The sequence below is a fragment of the Poeciliopsis prolifica genome, unplaced genomic scaffold (assembly GCF_027474105.1).
Source record: "Poeciliopsis prolifica strain line A6 unplaced genomic scaffold, Auburn_PproV2 SCAFFOLD056, whole genome shotgun sequence".
Taxonomy (NCBI): domain Eukaryota; kingdom Metazoa; phylum Chordata; class Actinopteri; order Cyprinodontiformes; family Poeciliidae; genus Poeciliopsis; species Poeciliopsis prolifica.
The window spans coordinates 2558324-2581599 of NW_026562431.1; the positions used below are offsets into that span (position 1 = coordinate 2558324).

Here is a 23276-nt window from a genome sequence, read left to right on the forward strand (position 1 = left end):
TAGGCAAAACCACAGTTAGGCACATATTGAATGAAGGTGAATTGTATTCCTAAAATCTGCCCAACTTGTGTGTGCCAATTTTAAACTTGTTGGACTTGTTCAACAAGTTTTGAAAAAGTCCAACAAGTTTTCTGTTGATAAAAAGATGTTTGAGGTTAATTTTTTTAATTTTTGTATCTGTGGTAGTAATCTGTTAATTTGTACTGTGAAATATTTGTACTGAAACATCACGGTGTGTTGATACAGACTGAAGTAGACTTATTTTCTTTTCTGTCTTTGAACAGTCAATAAAAAAGTCATCCTGGTACTGATGCATCACACCCGAGATCCAGACTACTCCACCGCTGGGAGGAGCTGGTCAGACGTCTATCCAAACATTGACTTAGAAGTTCATGTTCTCTTCCATGAAAGTGTGTCAGGGTTACTAACCTGTTCTCAGAACACTAATGCAGTATATCAAATGCAATCGTATTTTCCACAAAGTGGAACTAACTCTCTGCGTAGGGTTGTGATCCTTGGGTTTCTGATTGTTTTAGTATTAATTGTGTTGTTCTCACTGTTGCTGTACTATATGGAGATGAAAAAAAAATCAACAAATGGAACCAATTAAATCAGAAAGTAATATTGTTCAGTGTTAATGTCTGAGTACCTGTTTGTACACATGCAAACATGAAGGGAATAAGAAGGTTTGAGGTTCAAATCCTAGAGTTAGCATGTTAGCATGTTCCTCCCTGTTCCTCTTCAGGTACCAAGATTTTCTTCTGAAGTCAAAAAAATCATGAATGTTCCATTAATCTGTGTTCATGTAATTTGTTCAGTCATTTATGAGTTTTATCTGGCTTAAATGTGCAGACAAAGTTAAATTTGAATCCCCAGTGTCTTTAATCTGTACAAGTTTTTCTCACAGATCTGTAAGGGGGTGTTGGATTGTGTTGATGGGTTTTTTTGTGCAGTGCCTGCAGAGACGTGTTGTATATAAAAATGGAAAATGGACAGAACTGCAATGGATTTTAAGACATGTAACAAACATCCACTTATAAATGTTTTGATTGTTCAACTATAGAATTGTATAGAATAAGTAGTCTAATATCTTCTGGTTTTCAATTATTACTTTGGCAGCTATGTTGCTGTTTTGATGTGATGCATGTAGCTGTAGGTGTTTCAACATCAGTATATTCTGAGCTTTTGCCTGCTTTGAATGAAGGTGAATTATATTCAGTTTCCTAGTTAAATAAAGGTGTTAATAATTAAATACACTTCTTTCCTTTTTTTCAAAAATTTTATTAAACATTATTGGACATTTTGAACTTCTGAATTTCCTTGTTTTTCCAGAAAGATTCCGAGATTAATCTCAAAATGTCAAATTTCTTCTCATCTACTGTGGCTTTTATATGCTGTCATAATTTTTAGTCAAGCTAATTATAGGGTCTGTAACTAATTGCATTTTAATCAAAAACTATGTACTGACAAAACTAGCATTGTTGTCTATTCATAACTCTTTCTGCTATTAATTATTTAATAAACAGACATGTAGACTCAGCAATAATGCTATATTGTATAGTGTTATTAGCAAGTGACAAGTTTCTCCTGGTTTGATTTCACCGTGCATTCCCAACTTGTAAAGGATGATCTTTTTTGTGAAATATAACTGGGGTTCACTCAAACAGTCTTCATTTTAGTTATATTTATTTTTATATGATGCTCCAATCATACAGGTGAAAACCCTCAAAAGAAACAGAAACATCTAAATTACATTGTGAACTCAACAGGACAAATACACTGAAAATCCTAAATAAATTTCCACTGATTCAAATCATTTAATCCTACAGCATAATAAATATTAAGCATTTTATTGTAAAATTAAACAAATAAATCTGCATTTTCTATCAATATTTATTCTGCTTTAACTAATAAACACCAAGTGCATATACAGTAAATATATACATTTCTTTTTTTTTCCATTAAAACTATCAAACAGTTAAAGTCCATGTAAAACAGTATTAGGAGCTTAACGGCTGTCCTTCACAATTTTCTAAAGATTTGCACAGTTTGCACCTTGCATGCGATCAGCACTGTTTGCCACACATGCTGTGCCACTTTCTCAAACAAGAGTGAGAGGTCAGCCACACCTAAAATACACTTTTCGATTGCCAGGAGACTGACTCCACCTGGTTCTCATCTGTAGCAGGCAGAGCACAAAGAAGCAGCAAAAGGGGGAGTGGCTTCTTGGCAGTTCACCAGAATAGCAAGTAATATGTTACTTAGGTTATCGCTAAAGTACCCATTCATCTTTCATGTGTGTCAGGAACAACTGATCATTCATGAAACTTATTTGAAAAAACATGCTTCTTTAGAAATATGTACGCTGATATCAGTGTTGTTGACGTCAGTGCTCTTGTTTAGCACTGAGATGATCTTTTAGGCTTGAACAGCTTCACAGACAGTCCAACTCGTCTTAGCACAACTTGAACACCTAAAATCGTCTCTGTGTGGGTTATTCTTTTCCTACGTTACTTGAAGATAAGCAGCTTTGTCGTCCTTGTTACTTCCTCATCTCAGCACTTTGTCTGTGAAGTCATGACCCAAATCAACCATCCATCTCACTGCTCTCAGGATCAAAGTATCAACATCTGAATATGTTTGGATTTCGTGACTGTAGTTCTTCACAAGAAGGATGTTACTTTCTGGAATCCCAAAGCTTGAATGTAAGTCGGAAATCTACAAACAAAAACAAACATTTATTTTCTTTTTGAGTCAGTTGTTAAAAGTGTTTGAGTTTCTTAAAAGTCCAACTGAAATTTACCTTTTTCTTTAAATTCTTGCTCCTGTATACATTTCTTAATTTGTCTTGGTATCGCTACACGCCTCGTCAATATTTGTGAGAACAGCCAGTTGAGGAACACCTACGGATACAGAAATGCATCAGTCATGGGAAGACTGACATTTATATTAAAGCTGAAGAATAAATGATTGCCAGTAATTCAAGTCAAACTCATATCCAGAATCGTTACAAAGACAGGGTGAGATTTTTCATGTCATCATTTCAGCCTGTGGCTCAAGATGCAAAATGTAGTGAATGCCTTCAACTCATCTACATTGTTGATTATGGTGCCACTAATATTCCTCTTGGCAACAATCTATAGATCACAAAAGGAGTTTAGATGAAGACAACTGATAGCCATAACCATATATGGCTGACAATGTGTGCAGAACCCACCATGATTGCTATCTGTGAGAGTGAGGCGACTGCAGCACAAAGAAAGGTAGAGATGGAGCTACAATGTCACTGTGTACAAAAAGACATGGCTGGCAAGGAACTGGATTTTTAACCCTCTCCAGGCAGATGTTGCAGATCTGCAACAGCTCAGTGCTACTTAGCTAGTCTTTGCAAGTAATTTGAGCATGAGAGGGTTAAAACTCTGGAAACCTGGTTTTAAAAATGATAGTTTCTGATCTCCAAACACTTCAAATCCATTTGGTCCAACATAATAAATGACAAAAAAAACTCTGGCGGATACACCTAAAATCATCTCTGTGGGTTATTTTATATGAATCCGTATGATATCAGCTTCACTTTTGCCCTGAATCCCATTTTTATGATAATCTAAGTTAAGTTTAACATGAATCAATTTCGACATTTCTTTTCCAGCAAAGTTCTTTTTTCCTTAATTATTAAAAAAATAAACATATTTCTGTTTTTGTTTTTTAATTAATGCTCTTCTCCAGGTTGTGGTTTGTTTCTCACCCATAGACTTGGCAGCTTCTCCGATGTCCCTCAGTTTCAGTAAAATGGATGACTTAATGTTTGATGCATTTGCATTATGAACACAAACCATAACATGGACTCTGTCATTTAGAGATGGGGAGGAGTTGTAGTAAGGATCTTGATCAGACAGTGGAGTCAGAGGATTAAACTGTAAAATGTAAAAAAAAAAAAAAAAATTAAATGGTCATCTATTAATCTAAGGACTTGACAGATAAATTAAGCTTTTACTGTTTTGCTGACAATGTTACCAGAAGTTTGAAGGAATAAGAATTTTTAGCTAAATATACCTTGTAGCCCTCCTTTACGTGTCCCATCACAGCCAGCTTGATGTCATGAGGGTGGATTCCTCTTCCAAGTCCTTCCTCCAGGCCCATAGTGTCATTCAACACGACGCAGTGATAGTTTCCTTTGCCTTCTTTCCAGATTCTATGAGTTGAATACTAACAGGCAATATGTCAGAAAACTGCCACAATCAAGAAACAGACAAAAAAAAAAACAGCAAAAGAAAACCATCAACATACTAAATCAACGACTGACGTTTCCCCTATCGATCATTATTTCAAGGATTATTTTCTGCGACAAATGAATGATCAAAAATCTTCTGTTATCAGACATAATGTAAAATTTATGTCAATCACTTCAGTGCAGGTGTCTCTGAACATTTTTAAAAGAGTAAAGGGGCTTTCAGCACATTGTAGATAAAATATGTGCTTACTTCAATTATAGGTTTTAATGTTTGAAATTATGTTTCTGTGTTGCCCCCCTGGCCAGATTTTTTTAAATCTCAGCAACTGCGTTTCCAGTGACCTTAAAATTGTGCAGACACAAATTACAACAACAAATTTACTGAATGGGAAAATGCTGATTTCAAGAGACTACTTTTTTTTTTTTTAAGGAAAAAAGTAGTTTTTTGTGTTTCAAAATTAATTCAAATGATGACGTAAAATTTTGCGAGGAGGTTTGTAAAGAGTCGGTACCTTTTGACGCAGTGCAGTGTGAAAGTGAACCGCAGCAGCTGAAAATGTAACAAATGTCAGGATTTTGGTGCCCAATAGAACCAAGACTACTGGACTATCAGCTATGAAAACACTCTCTCCTCCTTTTGAATTTTGTTATTGTCAGTGTCACTTGCTGGCCATAATAGGTATTACAGTATGAACGTCAATCATAGCTATGTGTTTTTCTTTAATTGGAAAACAATATCCGTTGAAAATATTCAGACAAATGGAGCCTGATTTTCAGTCTCTTTCACCAGTAAGACTGAAGCTTATTGTACCGTCTACATCTTCTTTGTGTGTCTAAACCAGCATTCACATATTATGTCAATTTCTCTGAATGTATACATGTACAGCACCTTACCTTCTAAAACCATTAAATATAGAAGTGGTACAAGATGTTATCTATTTCATGTCTCAAAACAAAGAAAAATGAATAATAACCTTCTTCGAAAAACTTTGGCCGGAACTGTTAGCAGCGTCAGCCAGAGCTTCACAGGTCACTCTCCTTCGCAAAGCATTACTGACAGAAGTGATGAAGCTGGACTTCCCGGCACCGACCGGTCCATACAGCAGAACTCTGATGTGTCTGACTCCATTTATTGGTCGAAAATTGGCCACATAATGCAGATCTCTCTCATGTTCTCTGTTAAAATGAGGAAATAAAAGGCAAACAGGACAGAAGTTTAACTGGACATTGTAATTAGTTTACAGAACATTAAATGCTTTGTTTTAATGTGACATTATATGGCTTATTATTTCTGCATTTCCCAAGTCTTATTAACTTAATTATAGGTGAAGATATTTGTTTGCTGGATGTCAAAATAATGCAAGAGAACCATCATTGGCATATAAGCACAGTCACTCACCCCCAGGAAACGTAGATCCAAGGATTGGCAAAAACTGCAAAAAAGAGATTTTGAGTAATTTATTTTCTTAAAAGTCAATCTGCTAAAAGTGCATTGAGTATATATTAAAAAAACAAGATTAAAAACAAGGAGTGAGTAAACAGTCTAACAGGTAAATTAAAATGCTCAATTTTATTTTCAGGGAAAGCATCAAAAATTAAAACTCTTCTACTCACGTGAGGAAGATGGAGAAGCTAAACACAAGAAAAATTATTATTTTAGGTTTTCAAACCATATTTTTAAATGTAAATGTAAAAAGAAATTCTGGTTGCAAAATATATCTTTAAAATGAGAAAATGCATATCAGCATATCTAGTAGGAATCATCGCCCTTTCTTTCCCACTTTGATGCCCATGTTAACCTTTAGGGATTTAGCTTTCACTGTGAGTTGCTGCTATCTGATTGGTAGATATGCTCTCTGTTGAAACAGAATTGCAAGAGTGTACCTAATAAAGTGGCCAATGTGCGTACATCTCATGCATATGATTTTGTAGTATTTACTCACATGGTCTTGAAGTTTGTCTTCTCATCTTTCTTTCCAACACAGTGAGGGAAAAATGATGTCTAAGGTGAAAAATAAAAAAATTAAAAACATCTTTTATTCTTCGCAACAGATCTGGATTAATATCCAGAAACCACAGTTTAATCAGTTCAAGACTTTTTTTATTTTTATTACATAAAGTGTAGCAAGCTGAAGAAACCAAGACTAAAAAAAATAAGATCTTGACACGAGAAAACATTTATGTCAGGCTCTTATTGCGGCTTGTTCCGGTTAAACTGGTGACTTTAAAATACAAATTGTAGCTTTATTCTGTCACGATTTCGGATTTGGGAGAAATATTCTTGAAAATGAGGTAAAACCATATTCTGGATAGGCATTATCAGGTTGAATCTAGATCCAGAAGTTCAGTAAAAGTCCAAAATGTCGGATATATGTGAAAAGTACCGGTCATAAATACACTAGAGGGTTCGGGTTCGGTCAGTGAATGCGGCCTCTGCATCAACACCTTCAGGTCCGAATGACGGGTTCGGAACAGGATGTTTTAGTTCTAAAATTATTTTTTTGTTGTTTTTTTTTAAATAAAGAAAAGTCTTTTCTACCTTTTCCTGAAACGTTCATCCATCGTTCATGAGGCCAGGATAGAGAAATTCACTTTCACTTTCAAGGCGCCACCTAGAGGCTGAAATGAAAAATACAGACTCTGTTTGTTCGGTATTAATCTGTTATTTTGTAATCATGTTATTTTTTTTCTCAATTTCAGTCTTTGAAACTATTTGTACACAACATATTGTTCCTGCCTGATGAAATCATTGTTAAATATTTAATCAGATGTTCTGATCAATCTTTCTTTTCATTTTAATGAAATAATGTTTTTATACAAAAGTAATTTCTGAGATGGACGCTTCTTAGTCTTAAGTAAAATACGTTGAAGTAGCTCTACCACTTACATATAATTTATGCATAAGTTTTGTTTTACTGAGAAAATTTATTAGGAGGAGATCATTATTAAAGCTAGAAAATATGTAAAATCTGCAGAACTCTTTCCATCAAACTAAATAATTATTATTTTTATTAAAACACAGTAACACTGCCCTTCAAAGTAAATTATTAAGCAGGACAGATGTAACAAGCTGAACAAGGGATCATTTCTTATGTCATTGTTGCTTTAGTATTAATTGTTTTTCAAAGTTTTCATTTGTTCATAGCAATATTGTTGCCAATTTACATGTTAATAATTTCATGTAAAATGATGCTTTGCAAGGTTTTTGTCCATCACAGTTCTTCATCACAGTTCTAAAAATATTTTTTGAGCGACTACAGGCACTTGTTTTCCCACGAGGACTGACATTTTCAAACTTGGTTCCTGCTCATCCGCTATGATTTCCTCAACAACTATGCAATAATATAACCAATATTACTGCTGAGATTTTCGTGCATATTCACACAAACCATTGTGCATCTTCAGTTTGTCGGCGTAGTCGTCACCGAAGTCAATCATCAGCCTCAACTCTTTCAGGATCAGAGTGTCGATGTCTGGATTCAAATGAATTTCATGACTGTAGTTCTTCACTGGGAGGATGCAGTTCATTGGAATCCCCAGACTGGAGCTGAAGTCACCCATCTACATATAACACAATCATTTTTTTAGTTTTGGTACAATATTTTCTCTGATTCACCTTTTTTTTTTAAATGTTTGCTCTTGTAAACGTCTCTCAGATTTTTCTCTGTTTCTCCACAGGCTGAGTCAATGTGGGTGAGAATCGCCAGCTGAGGGATTCCTGTGGAGATACAGACTCTAAAACATGGAGTTTCTCAAGAAACTCTAAATGTATTATTCAAACAATATATTGAAATTACTAGAACACAGGAGTGTGATGAAACATTTGTGATGACATTAAAAAAAATCCTTCACTGCAGAATATTCTAGACGCATATTTGCTGTTTCTTGTCCAACTCACCAGATGCTTCTCTGATTTCCCTCATTTTCTGTAAAACAGGATTTAATTTCTGATGCATTCGCAGAATAATGCATCAAGCCACCCTGTGTTACTTACCAGGTGATGAAGGGCCACTCCCCATGACTGGGTCAAAATGTACTATGAGAGAAAGTGTGAGAATGAATGGTTAGTTTTTCCTCCCCAGAGTATTTTGTTTTACAAATAATAATAGATAATTTTTTTGTAGCTTTAAAAGCTATAAAATAATTTAATTCAGGGTGGATGCAAGTCTTTGTGTCATTACTTCCCCCCTCAAGGCGGATACCAGACTGCTGAAGAGAAAAACTACCCAAACCAGGAGGGTGAGGGGGGGTCAGAAGAAGGGCTAGGACAAAAATAAGACTAAAGTTCTTAAGATCATGAAAGAGTCTGGAGTCTGGCAGCGACAACGGAGCAGAGATTCTGGCAGCCTGGCAAGGAAAGAGCAGGGACTTTGGAGGCCGTGAGGCCAGAGAAACCCTCAGAGAGGATCTGGAGGTTGGAGGAGTCTGATGCCTGCAGGGCAGCAGCGCCAGACGAGGAGCTTGGCTCCTGCAGTGGTTTATGGCAAAGAAGACGTGGCAGGCGCCGCTGCTGGTTCTGCAGCAGGCTTGAAGGTTGAGGGAGAGGTGATGGTGAAGACAAGGAGGCTGCTGCTGAAAAACTGGAGTGAATAGAGGGTGTTAAAGTTTTGATAAGTGGAGCAAGTTGGGAATCATGAAGACAGTAACAGAAATAGCGAGGATGGGTGGAGGTGACCTATGAGGAGTGATCTTAAATTGTGGTGGATGATCCTGAAATGAGGCAAGTTGTGGTTGAGGTTGAGTGGGTCTATTAAATGTCACCCCTTCAAATGTGTCCAAGAGATGATAGGAGTGACGCAGCCTTGACATAAGAAGCAACAATCGGCCGTTCCCAAGGTGAGTTTTGGAAATATGGTCCAGTTTTAACCTGATAGTCATTAGAAAGTTCTTGCCTGGTATCATGTTGAAGGTTGGTGAAGTTGTAGGACCAAAACACAGAGAGACGAAGGCAGGATTTAAATTTGATGATTCAAAGAAAAAAATTATAAAATGCAAAATAAACCTAACAACATCCAGTCATTGGGAGAATATGGGGCAGCAAAGGGAAATGACTGGAGGAACCAGCAAGGAGTGACTGATACAGAAGAGCTTAAATTCTGGGGGTTTGATTGCTCAAACACGAAGAACTGGGCTGATTGGTAAACCTGAACAGTTGATGTGCTTCAGGGAAGGAGAGCCGATGCAATGGCAAAAAACTCAGTGACTGAGCAATTTGAAGAATTTTATTTTTACTTTCAGTTTTAATAGATTATGTGATCTAGAGACATGAAACATTCAGTACATTGAGTAAAAATCTGTTTTTATTTGAATAATATGGATTTGAAAGTTCATTTCAAGGCTTTTCTTGATCAGAGAGAAGAAAATGAGGAACAATAAGTCATCAACCTTCTAACTAACACAGAGACGCTCTCACTATTATTCTTCTTCACCCATATTTACACATGCTGTACGCTCAGTTCTGGAAACCTCCCAACCCCCCAAGCAACGCATCATTATCTTCTGCACCCAGTCTTCACCTCAGCCAGAAAACAACCAATAAACCTGAACCTTTTCATAAACCATAAAGTCTCACTTCCCAGCTTACATGTCCATTGTTCTAAATCAAAACAATCCGATGTCTCTAAACATAGGTTAACAGCAACAAACACATAAATATTACCTCACATCAATCAATAAGTGCAAAAATAATTCTTAGCAAATAAAAAACAAATGAGTAAACGAATATATATAGTAAAGAAGTGAACGTCAGCTGGAGATAGGCACCAGCACCTCCTGATCCCACTAGGGATAAGGGTGTAGGAAGATGGATGGATGGATGGATGGATGGATGGATGGATGGATGGATGGATGGATGGATGGATGGATGGATGGATGGATGGATGGATGGATGGATGGATGGATGGATGGATGGATGGATGGATGATGGATGGATGGATGGATGGATGGATGGATGGATGGATGGATGGATGGATGGATGGATGGATGGATGGATGGATGGATGGATGGAAGAAGTACAACTAAGCATAAAAGTAGTATGCAGAAGATAAAAAGGCAATGAGAAAGTATATAATATACTGATTATGGTAAAATTTTTCCAACAGTGTGTCAGTGTAGTCATCTCCAAAGTCAATCATCAGTTTCAAAGCACTGAGGATAAGAGCATCGACGTCTGGATCCAGCTGAGTTTCCTGGCTGTAGTTCTTCACTGGGAGGATGCAGTTCATTGGGATCCCCAGACTGGAGCTGAAGTCACCCATCTACATTTCAAAGAATAAACATTTTTTGTGCCAGTTCATTTTTTTTTCTGTTTTGAATAAATCTCTCTCTGATTCACCTTTTTCTTTAAATGTTTGCTCCTGTAGACGTTTCTCAGATTATTCTCTGTTTCTCCACAGGCTGAGTCAATGTGGGTGAGAATCGCCAGCTGAGGGATTCCTGTGGAGACAGTTTTCTTTTCTTGTATCTTGTTGCATTGGCAATAAACAGATTTTAACAAGTATATATAAGTAATTCTTCCAAGATTAACTTTTAGAGATGAAAATCATGAAATCATGTATAAAAGACTGAAATGTTACTTTAATTTCTTTTCTACATGGTTTTTCTACCTACTTCATGCAACCTCTATGATTTTTGAAATAAAATTTGAGTATTTTGCTTTTTTATGTTTGCGGTTACATTACTTTACTGAATGCAAGCTTAGTTTATATTTTTGTTTCTTACCCAGATCACTGGCTGCTTCTCTGATTTCTTTCATTTTCTTTAGAACAGAGGATTTCATTTGATGCGCATTTGCAGAATAAACACAAACCAGAACATGGACTCTGTCACTGATGGAGGGAAAAGCGTTGTAGCCAGGATCACCAGCAGAAACTGAAGATGAAGGACTGAACTGTGTAAAAAGAAAAAGATATGTTAAATCCCCCTTAAAAAATTATACATTTGGGACAGTTCTATGTATGTATGTAACTTAGAGATCCTAAAGCTGGGTGTAAAAGTGACGGCTGAAAAGTATTTACAAAAACGACATGTACCTTGTATCCATCCTTCACATGTCCCTTCAAGGCCAGTTTGATGTCTTCTGCTCTGACTCCTCTTCCATCTTCGTCTTCCAGACCCATGATGTCATTGAACACAAAAGGATAACAGTCTCCTCTGCCTTCTTTCCTGATTTTATAGGTTTGATACTGAAAGAAATAGAGATTCACAATTATTGTTTTGGTAAGGTTTACTGTCACGCGCCATACGAACAAACTCATCAAGTTTGAAACAGACTGATCAAAATCCATAGCAGGAGTTCGATCAAATGCGGAGTCTGTAAACTATCCAAACGGGATCAAAATTGAAACTTCAATCCATGATGTCTGACTTCCTGTTTGGTGTGTAGACCATGAGAGCCAGAGAGTTTTCTGTAGGTTTTGTGGAGCTGTGCAAGTGTATCAATTTTAATGATTTTTTTTTAATGAAGTAAGGTCAATGCAGAGGGTATTTTGAAAGCTGTTGGGGTAACTGCTGAGCTATTTCTATTGCGATTTTTGTGACAGCCTTAAAAATACGTAAATTTCATGCAGGCAGGTCTGATGCATCCACATTTTTTACAATGGTTTCGGTCATGATGTGGGGGTGAAGAAGGTGAGGATAAATGCAACAGTACTCAGGTAGTTGAAGATGATGATGGTTTAATGATGAAAAGCATACAAGTAATCCAGACAGCACAGCCAGAGCAGAAGACTAAGGCTCAAAAACTGGTAGCAACTGGTCACACTAAACATGTGATGGCAGACTAGACTACTAGACTAGACTAGACTACTAGACGGAACAAAATAATGAACTATGATCACAATAGGCTTTCACTGCACTTAGCTGCTCAGGTGTAAAAATAAGAATAAATATTCAACGTTAATTAGAAGTTATACTGACCGATTTTGTGAAACTTTGATCAGAGGTTGTGGCACTGGCCAGAGCTTTGTTGGTCATTCTCCCTTGTAAAACAGAGTTGACAGACGTGATGAAGCTGGACTTCCCCGCACCGACCGGTCCGTAGAGTAACACTCTGATCGCTTTGGCTCTTTTGTTCTGAGGTTGAAAGTTCTTTGTGTACTGCAGAGGTTCCTCGTTGTTTCTGTTGAGAGTTGAAAATAAAGGTCACAATGTGTGTCACATCTGCCAGAATAAACTCCTGGCTCCTCAAGAGCACAATTTATGTTTTTTTTTTATTTATTTATTTTTTTTATCATTTTGTGAATCAAATTTTTAGAAGAGTACCGTTAGGACAACATTACAACAACTAAGTAAATCACATCCCTATGGATTAGTATAGATTTTCAGCATTTAATTTTCCTATAGGGTAAATAAAGTCTTTTAATGTGTTTATTTAAAGTATTAATAGCTGAAATTATTATTGCAATGAATGCATAACTGAGCAAATGAGCACACATGGGACGAAAGTAAATTAACTATTAAGCCATGTTATAATAAACTAATCAGGAAGATTACAAGTTAGAAAATTAAAAGAACATTGATATGTAAATGTTATGTTAAAGATTAATAACAAAACAGTGAAGGCATTCACAATGAATTTTAAAATGTATATTAAAAAATTAACTAAGGACAAAAATACATTTTAAAACCTGCATCCAAATGAACTGAACATTTATGCCATCATCACATAACAACACATGTTCACTGTTTCCAATGCTGCATAAGGGAATGTAACATGGTTTGTGTTTAATAAACTCCTCCACTGTTAAGACATGAAAGAAGAAACTTTGAAAAAACAACAAACATGTTGGCAACATGTTGGTGGAGAGAAACAAATGTACTCACCCCCATCTTATTTCTCTCCATGGAGTTGATAAAACTGTGATGGAGAATTTAGAACAATATCTTAAAAAACCAGTGTGGCAATCAGAATCATTTGTTACTGATATTGCATTTCGATTAAATACACAGGTAGTGCACGAGCAGTCAAGTTAAGCAATCAAATAGTTAATATAATAATAATAATAGGTCAAGAAACACTTATTCTTTGTAATAACCTGAATAAATAACTGAACTTACGTGGACATGGTGGAGGTGCTAAACAGTAAAAAAAAAAAAAATGTTTACTTAGGTCAAAAATTGTAATAAAAAAATGTTTGATTTTTTACATTAAGTTCATAGAATAGTTGGTGTTGTTAAATGTGTGAATTTCAGTGCATTAAGGCAGAATATAAAACAGATTGAACACTTCAGTGAGAAGATGAGTCATTTTTGTATGAGAGTGAAAAGACAAAGTACTTACGGGGAGCCGGCTGAGGGGGAGGCTGAGGACCTGAACGATAAAACACTCATAATAAATCATGTTAAAATATTCAGCAGTTCCAGTTCAAAACGTGCTTCGATTACTATGGGTTTCATGTAATTGCTTGCTGCACCATTTAGCCTGACATTATAAGAATGCTTGTGGATGTTTTGTAATAAGAAAATAACCCCATCATTTTCTTGCACATGGCATGTATTATATAGAATATCTGCACAACCGCCGCAGAAATGATACCGATGCAACTCAAATGATGCAGCTGCAGTACATTGTTTGCACATTTCTTTTCAGAAATCAAAAGTGACGTTTAATCCCCCTCCTGCTACCTGATCAATTACATAACTCCTTGAGGAAACTCATAAAGCATGAATATTTCATGATAATTCCTAAATTGTTAAATGTTTATTAATAACAAAATCAAATGGTGATGTCACTGAAAAGCAATTTTCCCAGGCATAGAACAGCAAGAAACTGTGAATATTATTCTATTGACCTTAATTATTAATTCAGATTTCACAAAAATAATTACAGAAAGATCTTTTAGCAGGCATAAACATTACAAGACCTGACATTTAATAAAATCTCTGTCATGTTCTCAGGGGTGAGTTTTTATCAACATGTCTGTACTGGACCCCAAATTATTTACATTTAAATTTAAATTTAGTGATTTGTTTGCAGATGACTCAATTATATTTTATTCTAATGACATTGTAATCCCATACATGGCATAGATAATAAACTAAATAATCTGAAAATGTGGAGAGATATCAACAATATCAATACAAACAAAGTTACCAAAAAGAGTTTTAATTATTAATAGAACCAAATATTTCCTAGAATACAATGACCTGCATATATTTTGTTGTTTTTATAGAAGTCTGGGATAATAACTACATCTAAATCTCATATCTATACTCCAGATACAACGTCACACAAATTGTTTGGTTCTGCAAACTCAACTATTAAAAATGTGAGGAGTGAAACATGTATTTTCTTTTATTTATTCGGCTCAAAATACATCGAAATAAAGTAGAAAAGACCTGAAATCTTAGTCCAGCTATGATCTGCAGTTAGATAATGCGAAGTTTAATTGTAACTTCATTTCAGTGGAATGATTTAAAACTGACAGTAAGTCAGAGTGTATATTATACATCACGTGTCTCAGTGAAACAGTCATGCTAAACTCACGAGGTGCTGGAGGCCGATTCCCCATGACTGGGAACAATGAGCTGTGAGAGAGAAAATGAAGAGTTTATTCACTCTAAAATTATCATTATTTTTCCTTTTTTAGAGAATATTTTCTGTTTGAATCTTATAAATGTTATCACTTATTTTTACTCATAAAAATATTAAAGAGCTTATTTTAAGCATTTACTAAGACAAAACCGCAAGACATTATCAGAAACACTGACCAGTTCAAACAATTAAAATAGAAAATAAATGAACTATATTGTCTAAAGTTCCCAAACACATAAATTCATGAGTCAGTGCAGCTGAACTGCAATGATTTTTTCTGTTGAACCTACCTGGACAGGTGAAGTGCTGCAGGGCAGGACGACTGTGGAAATGGAATAAAAGTAAGAGTTTGAACCTATTTGAACATTTTTTTTGTTTCACTTTTATTTTGAGTAACTGATCTGATTGATAAGAAGATTCAATTAATGGTTAACCAGAAAACATTTTGGTACTTTGCTCCAGTTCACGTCTTTCTTTCTGCACAGCAACATCTTATCTACCATGTTATACCATAAAACAGGTTGATTGGACACAGAATGCACATAAAATTATAATATCTCGCAGTCATAGTCTTGAAAATGTACATTTTTCTTTAAAGGGGCAGTGTTATGTAAAATCAACTCTTTTATAAAGTTTTTCCCTCATCAAAAGCCTGCCTTGATTCTTCCAGGCATGTTTGTGAAATCCTTTCATCTCCATGGCAACCATTCAGCTGTGCAAAACTTCTGTCTCAAAGAGCTCCATCTTTGAGACGAAGCTTCAGTTATTACAGCTGGAAACCAGAGATCAGGCCTGAAACCTGGGAGTGGTGAGGGACTCTGACCTGAACTAAGCAAGATCTACAGAAACTCATCCATGCATTTCTATTTATTCGCATTGATTAGTGCAGCAGTGTCTTCACAAGTCCAACTAAAGAATCCTCCAGCTGCAGCTGATCCAGAACGCTGCTGCTCATGTTCTCACTAGAACTAGGAAGTTAGAGCAAATCACTCCAGATCTAAAGTCCTTTTAATGGCTGTTTCAGACAATAGACCATAAAATACTTCTGTTAGTTCATAAACTACTGAAAAGCTCAGTGATTAGTGATTTAGAAACTGTATATACTGCAGTTGTTATGCTGTAAACACCTGGCTTCAAAATTAGTCATTGTCACTGTACATTTTTATGATGTTTTTATGATGTTAAGCACTTTGAACTGCCTTCAGAGATCTGCCTCCATACATGTTTGCAGATATAGTGATCTAAATGTGCATCAACTTCTGAATCTTGAAGAAGGTAATAAGAAAAGGGGCCCAATAATAGATTCATGCACCACAAGCCTCTGGAGGATCCTACAGTTTGCTGCTTTGTAAGGGCATTTTAACAACTGCTCTCTTAATCCCATTACTTTGTCTATCAGAAAACTTTCTCATTTTGCCTTTATCTGTACAAACTCATCCGTTCTGAATCAGCCACAAATCTCTTCACAGTACGATAATGACAGTTTTCAGTTTTCATTAAATATCTAATGTTTTCATACTTTGTCATACGGTACAACACTATCTGATGTCTTCATCTATCAAACACACATTCTTATCTCAATCATGCAGATCAATTAAATAAATTACAAATCATAATTTATTTTAGAGAAACAAATTATTTTTAAGACTTTTTTTGTACTAGTCTTCATTGTGCAGCAGCTTGACAGGGAGAAAAGGTGAAGAGAGAAGCAGAAGACATGCAGAAAATGGACAAAGACCAGAAATCAGACCGACTCCTGGCGGACCCGCTCTACTGAACCAGTCAGAACCCTTAGAACACAATACTTGGAACAATAATCACACAGATTTCTGTTTTCAATGTCTTATTTCTGTTTATGATGATTTTTGTTTCACTTACAGCTACTAAAAACACAAAATTGAAATTTAGAATACTAAAAATAAAGTTTATTTTAAGTGAACTTCTAGTAATAGCAGAAGAGAATATCTTCAGGTCAGGTATTATCTTTGCTGAATAATACCTGCAATGATAATTGCAGTGCTTACAGCAATAATAATAGTGCAACACAGACCTCGACTCATTCAGGCCACAGACGCTTCACTCTCTGAATCACAGTAAACAGCTTTCATTAAGGTTTCTTCATTTGTAATGAATGTCTTTAGCAATTTCAAACTAACAGGAAAGTTTGATGAACGTTGTAGGAAAATGTCAGTCCAGCCTTCCTCAGCTTGTCTTTATGGTTTATTACACGGTTCATGAGGAACACATTTATTTAGATGAAATTGGTCCTCTTCTATCTGATCTTCTTTGTTCTACTCCTGTGTTAACTAACACATCATCTTTATTGTGTGTTAAATTAAACCAACTTAAAGAAAAAACAAACTTAGTATAATCAGAGCCGCTACTATCTTTTATTTAATATTAACTCTACTATTTCACCTCATGATGTTTCACTTATATGAACTACATTACTGCTGTGATTTTCATGCATATCCCCACAAACTGTTCTGCGGCTTCACAGTTTGTCGGCGTAGTCGTCTCCGAAGTCAATCATCAGTTTCAGAGCATTCAGGATCAGAGTACTGACGTCTGCATTCAGCTGAGTTTCACTGCTGTAGTTCTTCATTAGGAGGATGCAGTTCATTGGGATCCCCAGGCCGGCGCTGAAGTCACCCATCTATATTAAAAAAAAATATATATATATATATATATATATATATATATATTGAGGCAGTTTTTGTTTTCCTAGTAAGATTTAAATAAATCTTACTAGAGCTCACCTTTTTCTTTAAATGTTTGCTCTTGTAGACGTTTGTCAGATTTTTCTGTGTTTCTCCACAGGCTGAGTCAATGTGGGTGAGAATCGCCAGCTGAGGGATTCCTGTGGAAACAGAGAGTTTTCTTTTCTTGTATCGTGATATGGAATAAGCAGTAAATATACTTTAACAAGTACATGAAATTAATTCTTCTCAGATGATCTGTAGGAGCATATTGTTGAAGTTCAAACTATAACATAATGTAAAAAAAGACTAAACTGTAAAATGTCACTAATGTTTTAGGGTTGAAGGCCTCGAACTTTGTTCTCCTGGTGCTTTGCTATGACGGATCGTTTTCTAAACACCATGAACTGCTTGAGAATGACATTTTCAGCATTTCCTAATTTCTTTTTTCATATTTTTATACATACAGGTTCTAGTCAAAAAATGTGAATATTATAAAAAAGTTGACTTAATTCCATAAAAAAATTATACTATGTCCATTCATAACACACAGACTTTCCAGATGTATATTCATCAACATTCTTTTAATGTTGATTATTATAACTCAAAACTTATGAAAACCCCAAATTCAGTATCTCAGAAAATGTGAATATTATTTGAGACCAATACAATAAAAGGATTTTTAGAAATGTTAGCCCACTGAAATATATGAATATCAAAAGTATGAGCATGTGCAGCACAGAGTTGAGGTTGGGGCTCGTTTTGCTAAGATTACTGCAGCAATGCAGTGTGACTCCATGACTGTTCAGGTGTTATGAGGGTCCAGGTTGCTCTAATAGTGACCATCTCTTCTGAATTGTTGGGTCTGGTGTGTCACATCTTCCTCTTCACAATACGCCAGAGATTTTCTATGTAGTTAAGGTCAGGTGGGTTTGCTGGCCAATTAAGAACATGGTCCTCAAACCAGGTGTTGGTAGTTTTGCAATGTCTGCAGGTGCCAAGTCCATCCATCCATTTTCTTACATCCTCATGCCTTTGGGGTCGCGTGACTATCTGCAGTTACCAAGAGGTGAGAGGCGGAGGACATCTTGGACATGCCGCCAGTCCATCGCAGAAGTTTTTAAAGAACTGATTCCAGCTGCAGTCCACTCGTTGTGACTCTCTAAATGGGTTTTCTTCACCATCCTCTCCACATATTTTCCTTCCTTTCACCTCTATGAATCTGCTTGAACACAGAGCTCTGTGCACAGCCAGCTTCTTTAGCAATGACCTTTTGTGTATCATCCTCTTGTGCAAGGTGTCAAAGGTCATCTTTTGGACAATTGTCAGGTCAGCAGTCTCCCTTGATTGTGTGACTGGACTTAGAGACAATGTAAAAGCATTTTCAGGTGTTTTGAGTTAATTAACTGATCAGGGATGTTCAACATTGAACATTTTCATAATTTCTAAGATACTGAATTTGGAGTTTTTATTAGTTATTATCAACACTTAAAGAAATAAACATTTGAAATATATAAGTCTGTGTGTAACGAATGAATATAATATACAAGTTTTTCCTTTTGAATGAAATTACTGATTTAAATCAACTTTTTCATGATTTCTACTTTTTTGAAATCATTTAAACCCCTATTATAATAAACATAATAATAGGGGTTATTATGTAACCTCTATGACTGTTGAAGTAAAATTTGAGTATTTTTCTTACTTGCATTTACAGTGACAATACTTTACTGAACACAAGGTTATGGCATAGTGTTGTTTCTTACCCAGCTCACTGGCTGCTTCTCTGATTTCCTTCATTTTTTGTAAAACAGACGGTTTCATTTGTGGAGCATTAGCATCATAAATGCAGACCAGAACATGAACTCTGTCACTGATGGACGGGGAAGAGTTGTAGCCAGGATCATCATCAGACAGGGAAGATACAGGATTGAACTGTGGGGAAAAATAAGATGTATATCCAAGACAATTGCTATTTAATTTACATTTATTTTACATATCAAGCAAGATAAGTATAATAGCTTCAGAAGGATGAATTTTTTTTAAAAAAAAAGTATATATTTAAACCTTATATCCATCCTTCACATGTCCCTTCAAGGCCAGTTTGATGTCGTCTGTTCTGACTCCAGTTCTTTCCTCCAGACCCATGATATCATTGAACACAAAGGGATAAAAGTTTCCCCTGCCTTCTTTCTTGATTTTATGAGTTTGATACTGAAAGAAAAAGAAAAATTAAAGTTGTTTTTATGTTAACAGCTGATAGATGTTACAAATATGTTTAAAACTATGAGAACAACAGTAAATGTGCTTCAAAATACAGATGTTAGTTTAATTCTAATCTTAAATTTGTTTTGAGAAATAAAATTCTGAACATGTTGCTGCATAAGTCTAGGTGAGATAATTTATAACATTTGGCCAATAATCGTAAGCTTTAACCAATGAAAGAATCATGTTAGCTGTGGAGAGAAGGTGAACAAGGAACGACAGGGAGTTCTACATGTTTTTTTAAGTATGACTTGATATTCCACACAAACATGTGGAGATTAATTGATTCCCCAAGCAGAGATGTATAAGTCATAAATCCCAAAAGTAAGAATAAGCCTTTAACACCAAACAAGAAGTTATACTGACTTTTGTTGTAAAACTTTGGTCAGAGGTTGTGGAACTGGCCAGAGCCTCATTGGTCATTCTGTTTTGTAGGACGTTGTTGACAGAGTTGATGAAGCTGGACTTTCCTGCACCGACTGGACCATGGAGCAAAACTCTGATGGCTCCGACTTCTTCATTTTGAGGTTGAAAGTTCTTCACATACTCCAGAAGTTCCTGGTTATTTTCACATCTGAACAGAAATAAAGGTTATAATTTAAATCATATCTGCCAGAATAAACTTCTGGCTCCTCCTCAGTTTTGTGGCATAATTTACCATTTTCGGATTATTTTGTAAATGCAAGTTTTAGACTTCCATTTACAAATCGAAGCGGTAAGAACTTTGTATTTAATCACATTTAACAAAACTACATGTACATTGATTTATCTATATTTTCATCTTTTAATTTCCCTATGGGATAAATAAAGTCTTTTTGAATTGAATTGAAAGTGGTTTTAAGGTTTTAAGATTAATCGCTGGAATCATTATACCTGTTGATGATGAGCTCACAATAGGAAGACAGGAAATGAACTATCAAGTGATGTTATGATAAACCAAAACCCCTGAAATCGCAAGTTAATAAGAAAAATAATGTAATACTAAAAAAAATATTTACATTGTATTTTAAAATGTATATAATATGAACAAAAACTGAAAATACAGATTAAAACTGTCAGTCAGCACAATATTTCAGTTCAATTGGAGCCTGGTGCGAATGTTGCTTTTTCTGTTTCATAACTGTAAACAAATCATTTTTGGCTTTTTGCACTGAAGGCATTAGGAAATTAGATTATGTTTTATTAAAGTTAAATATGTTCTTTATTTAAAGGAACACTGCTGTTTTCAATGCTGGTTCTCAAACTTTGGGACGATGTGGTGTTTTAATGTCTGGGCTGTTATGGTTTTGGATAAAGTTCAGTCTGTCTTAGACACTGATGAGGGGAATGTAGTTGTCAGCGTAAAGTAAAGTCACCTGTGCTGTGTTTGATAAATTGCTCCACTGTTAAGATGTGAAAGGAGAAACTGTGAAAGAGCAACAAACACAGTGGCAACATGCAGATGGATAGAAACCAATGTACTCACCCCCATGTTGTTTCTCTCCATGGAGTTTTTACAACTGTGATGGAGAAATAAGATCAATGTTTAAAAAAACATCTTGCAAGAGTGAGAAAAATTTGGTACTGATATCGCATTTGACTAAATACATAGATAGCGTAGAAGCTACATTAAGCAGTTATAATAATTATAATAATAACCATTATTATTTATAAATTGACAATGACATAATAATAATAATAATAATAATAATAATAATAATAATAAATAATAATAATAATAATAATAATAATAATAATAATATAATAATAAAATGATGATTATTATTATTATTATTATTATACAATAATAATAATAATATTATTATTATTATTATTGTTATAATAATAGTAATAATAATAATAATCATCATTATTATATTATTATTATTATTATTATTATTATAACAATAATAATAATAATTATTATTATTATTATTAGTATTGTTATAATAATAATAATAATAATAATAATAATAATAATAATAAATAATAATAATAATAGAACCACAGCACATTTTCTTGTCTCTGCAAAAGCCTTAATAAATAAGTTTGACTTACGTGGAGATGGTGGAGGAGCTAAATACAGCAAAATAGATTAACTTTAATTAGCCCAAGAATTTTAGTAAAAAAAAAGTGATAGATTTTTACCTTTAGTTAAAGGTATTATTTAGTTTATAGAATAGTTGGTATTATATAAAACAGACTGAACCTTCAGTGAGAAAATCAGTGCATTTTTGTATGAGAGTGAAAAGCAAAAGTACTTACGAGGAGCAGGCTGAGGGCGAGGCTGAGGAGGAGGCTGAGGTCCTAAATAATAAAACAGTCATAATAAATTATGTTTTTTTTTTTTAAAAAAAAAAACTTGGTTTAAAAGGTAATTTTGCAGTTCCAATTCAAATCATGCTTGGACTGCAGGCTTTAGGCTTTGTTTTATTACTTGCCAAACCATGTAGCAAGTAATAGCACCACTATTACAAGAATGCTTGTATAGATAAAATCTTTTCTAGAATACAATGCACTGCATTTACTGTGTTGTTTTCTATATTTACCTTGTGTCAGAGAAATCTATAATGTGAGGGGTGCAACATGTATTTTCTTGTAAATGGCTGAAAAGGCCTCTAAATAAAGTGGAAATAAAATAAAATCTAATATATACAGTTAGATCCTACAGAGTTGTTCACTTGTGGTTTAATTGGGACTTAATTTCCCTGGAGTGATTTAAAACTGATAGTTTAAATATTTATTATATGTGCCTCTATCAAACAATCCTGTAATACTTACGAGGTGCTGGAGGCCGATTCCCCATGACTGCGAACAATGAGCTACGAGACAGAGAGAGAATGAAGACTTAGGTTTATTCACTCCATCTTCTGTTTTATCTTTTTGTTTAATATATTTTTGTTTGCTAATTTATTTTTACCCATAAGAATATAAAATAGTTTATTCATAGCATTTCCTTAGAGAAACACATTATCAGAAACACTGACCAGTTCAAAGAATTAAAATAGAAAATAAATGAACTATATTGTCTAAAAGTTCCCAAACACATAAATTCATCAGTCAGTGCAGCTGAACTGCAGTGATTTTTCCTGTTGAACCTACCTGGACAGGTGAAGTGCTGCAGGGCAGGACGGCTGTGGAAGTGGAATAAAAGTAAGAGTTTGAACCTATTTGTAGGATTATTTTGGTTTCACTTTTATTTTGAGTAACTGATCTGATTGATAAGAAGATACAATTAATGGTTAACAATTAATGGTTTTGGTACTTTGCTCCAGTTCACGTCTTTCTTTCTGCACAGCAACATCTTATCTACCATGTTATACCATAAAACAGGTTGATTGGACACAGAATGCACATAAAATTATAATATCTCGCAGTCATAGTCTTGAAAAATGTACATTTTTATTTAAAGGGGCAGTGTTATGTAAAATCAACTCTTTTATAAAGTTTTTCCCTCATCAAAAGCCTGCCTTGATTCTTCCAGGCATGTTTGTGAAATCCTTTCATCTCCATGGCAACCATTCAGCTGTGCAAAACTTCTGTCTCAAAGACGCCAGCTCCATCTTTG

The 23276-nt window shown here is 35.0% G+C and overlaps 2 protein-coding genes and 1 pseudogene across 2 annotated transcripts; all 3 read right to left on the reverse strand.

The window, feature by feature from the left end:
* Positions 1 to 1669: 1669 nt before the first annotated feature.
* On the reverse strand, positions 1670 to 6851 carry LOC129379141 (interferon-induced protein 44-like; annotated as a pseudogene).
* A 3307-nt stretch (positions 6852 to 10158) lies between these two features.
* On the reverse strand, positions 10159 to 14749 carry LOC129379140 (interferon-induced protein 44-like). The gene is made up of 9 exons (XM_055059766.1): positions 14718 to 14749; positions 13512 to 13541; positions 13289 to 13306; positions 13055 to 13088; positions 12149 to 12350; positions 11263 to 11415; positions 10952 to 11120; positions 10566 to 10666; positions 10159 to 10488 (listed from the first exon to the last, which is right to left on the reverse strand). The coding sequence occupies exons 1-9, from the start codon at positions 14740 to 14742 to the stop codon at positions 10249 to 10251; spliced, it is 972 nt and encodes a 323-aa protein (XP_054915741.1). The 5' UTR covers positions 14743 to 14749; the 3' UTR covers positions 10159 to 10248.
* A 1879-nt stretch (positions 14750 to 16628) lies between these two features.
* Positions 16629 to 22837, reverse strand: LOC129379142 (interferon-induced protein 44-like). The gene is made up of 10 exons (XM_055059768.1): positions 22811 to 22837; positions 22490 to 22530; positions 21974 to 22015; positions 21767 to 21784; positions 21195 to 21228; positions 20096 to 20303; positions 19532 to 19678; positions 19231 to 19399; positions 17525 to 17625; positions 16629 to 17421 (listed from the first exon to the last, which is right to left on the reverse strand). Exons 2-10 carry the CDS (start codon positions 22512 to 22514, stop codon positions 17260 to 17262), a joined length of 906 nt encoding a protein of 301 aa, XP_054915743.1. The 5' UTR covers positions 22515 to 22530; positions 22811 to 22837; the 3' UTR covers positions 16629 to 17259.
* Between the last annotated feature and the right edge of the window lie 439 nt (positions 22838 to 23276).

Bases quoted from the DNA above. Each gene is read 5' to 3' on its own strand.
- LOC129379140 (XM_055059766.1), bottom strand. From the start codon at position 14,742: ATGGGGAATCGGCCTCCAGCACCTC. The intron at 12,351-13,054 runs GTGAGTACATTT...AACTCTCAACAG, and splicing joins TGGAGAGAAATAAGATGGGG to AAACAACGAGGAACCTCTGC. The intron at 10,489-10,565 runs GTGAATCAGAGA...TTTGAAATGTAG, and splicing joins GCAAACATTTAAAGAAAAAG to ATGGGTGACTTCAGCTCCAG.
- LOC129379142 (XM_055059768.1), bottom strand. From the start codon at position 22,514: ATGGGGAATCGGCCTCCAGCACCTC. The intron at 20,304-21,194 runs GTGAGTACATTG...ATTTCTGTTCAG, and splicing joins TGGAGAGAAACAACATGGGG to ATGTGAAAATAACCAGGAAC. The intron at 19,400-19,531 runs GTTTAAATATAT...TTTTCCCCACAG, and splicing joins ATGTGAAGGATGGATATAAG to TTCAATCCTGTATCTTCCCT.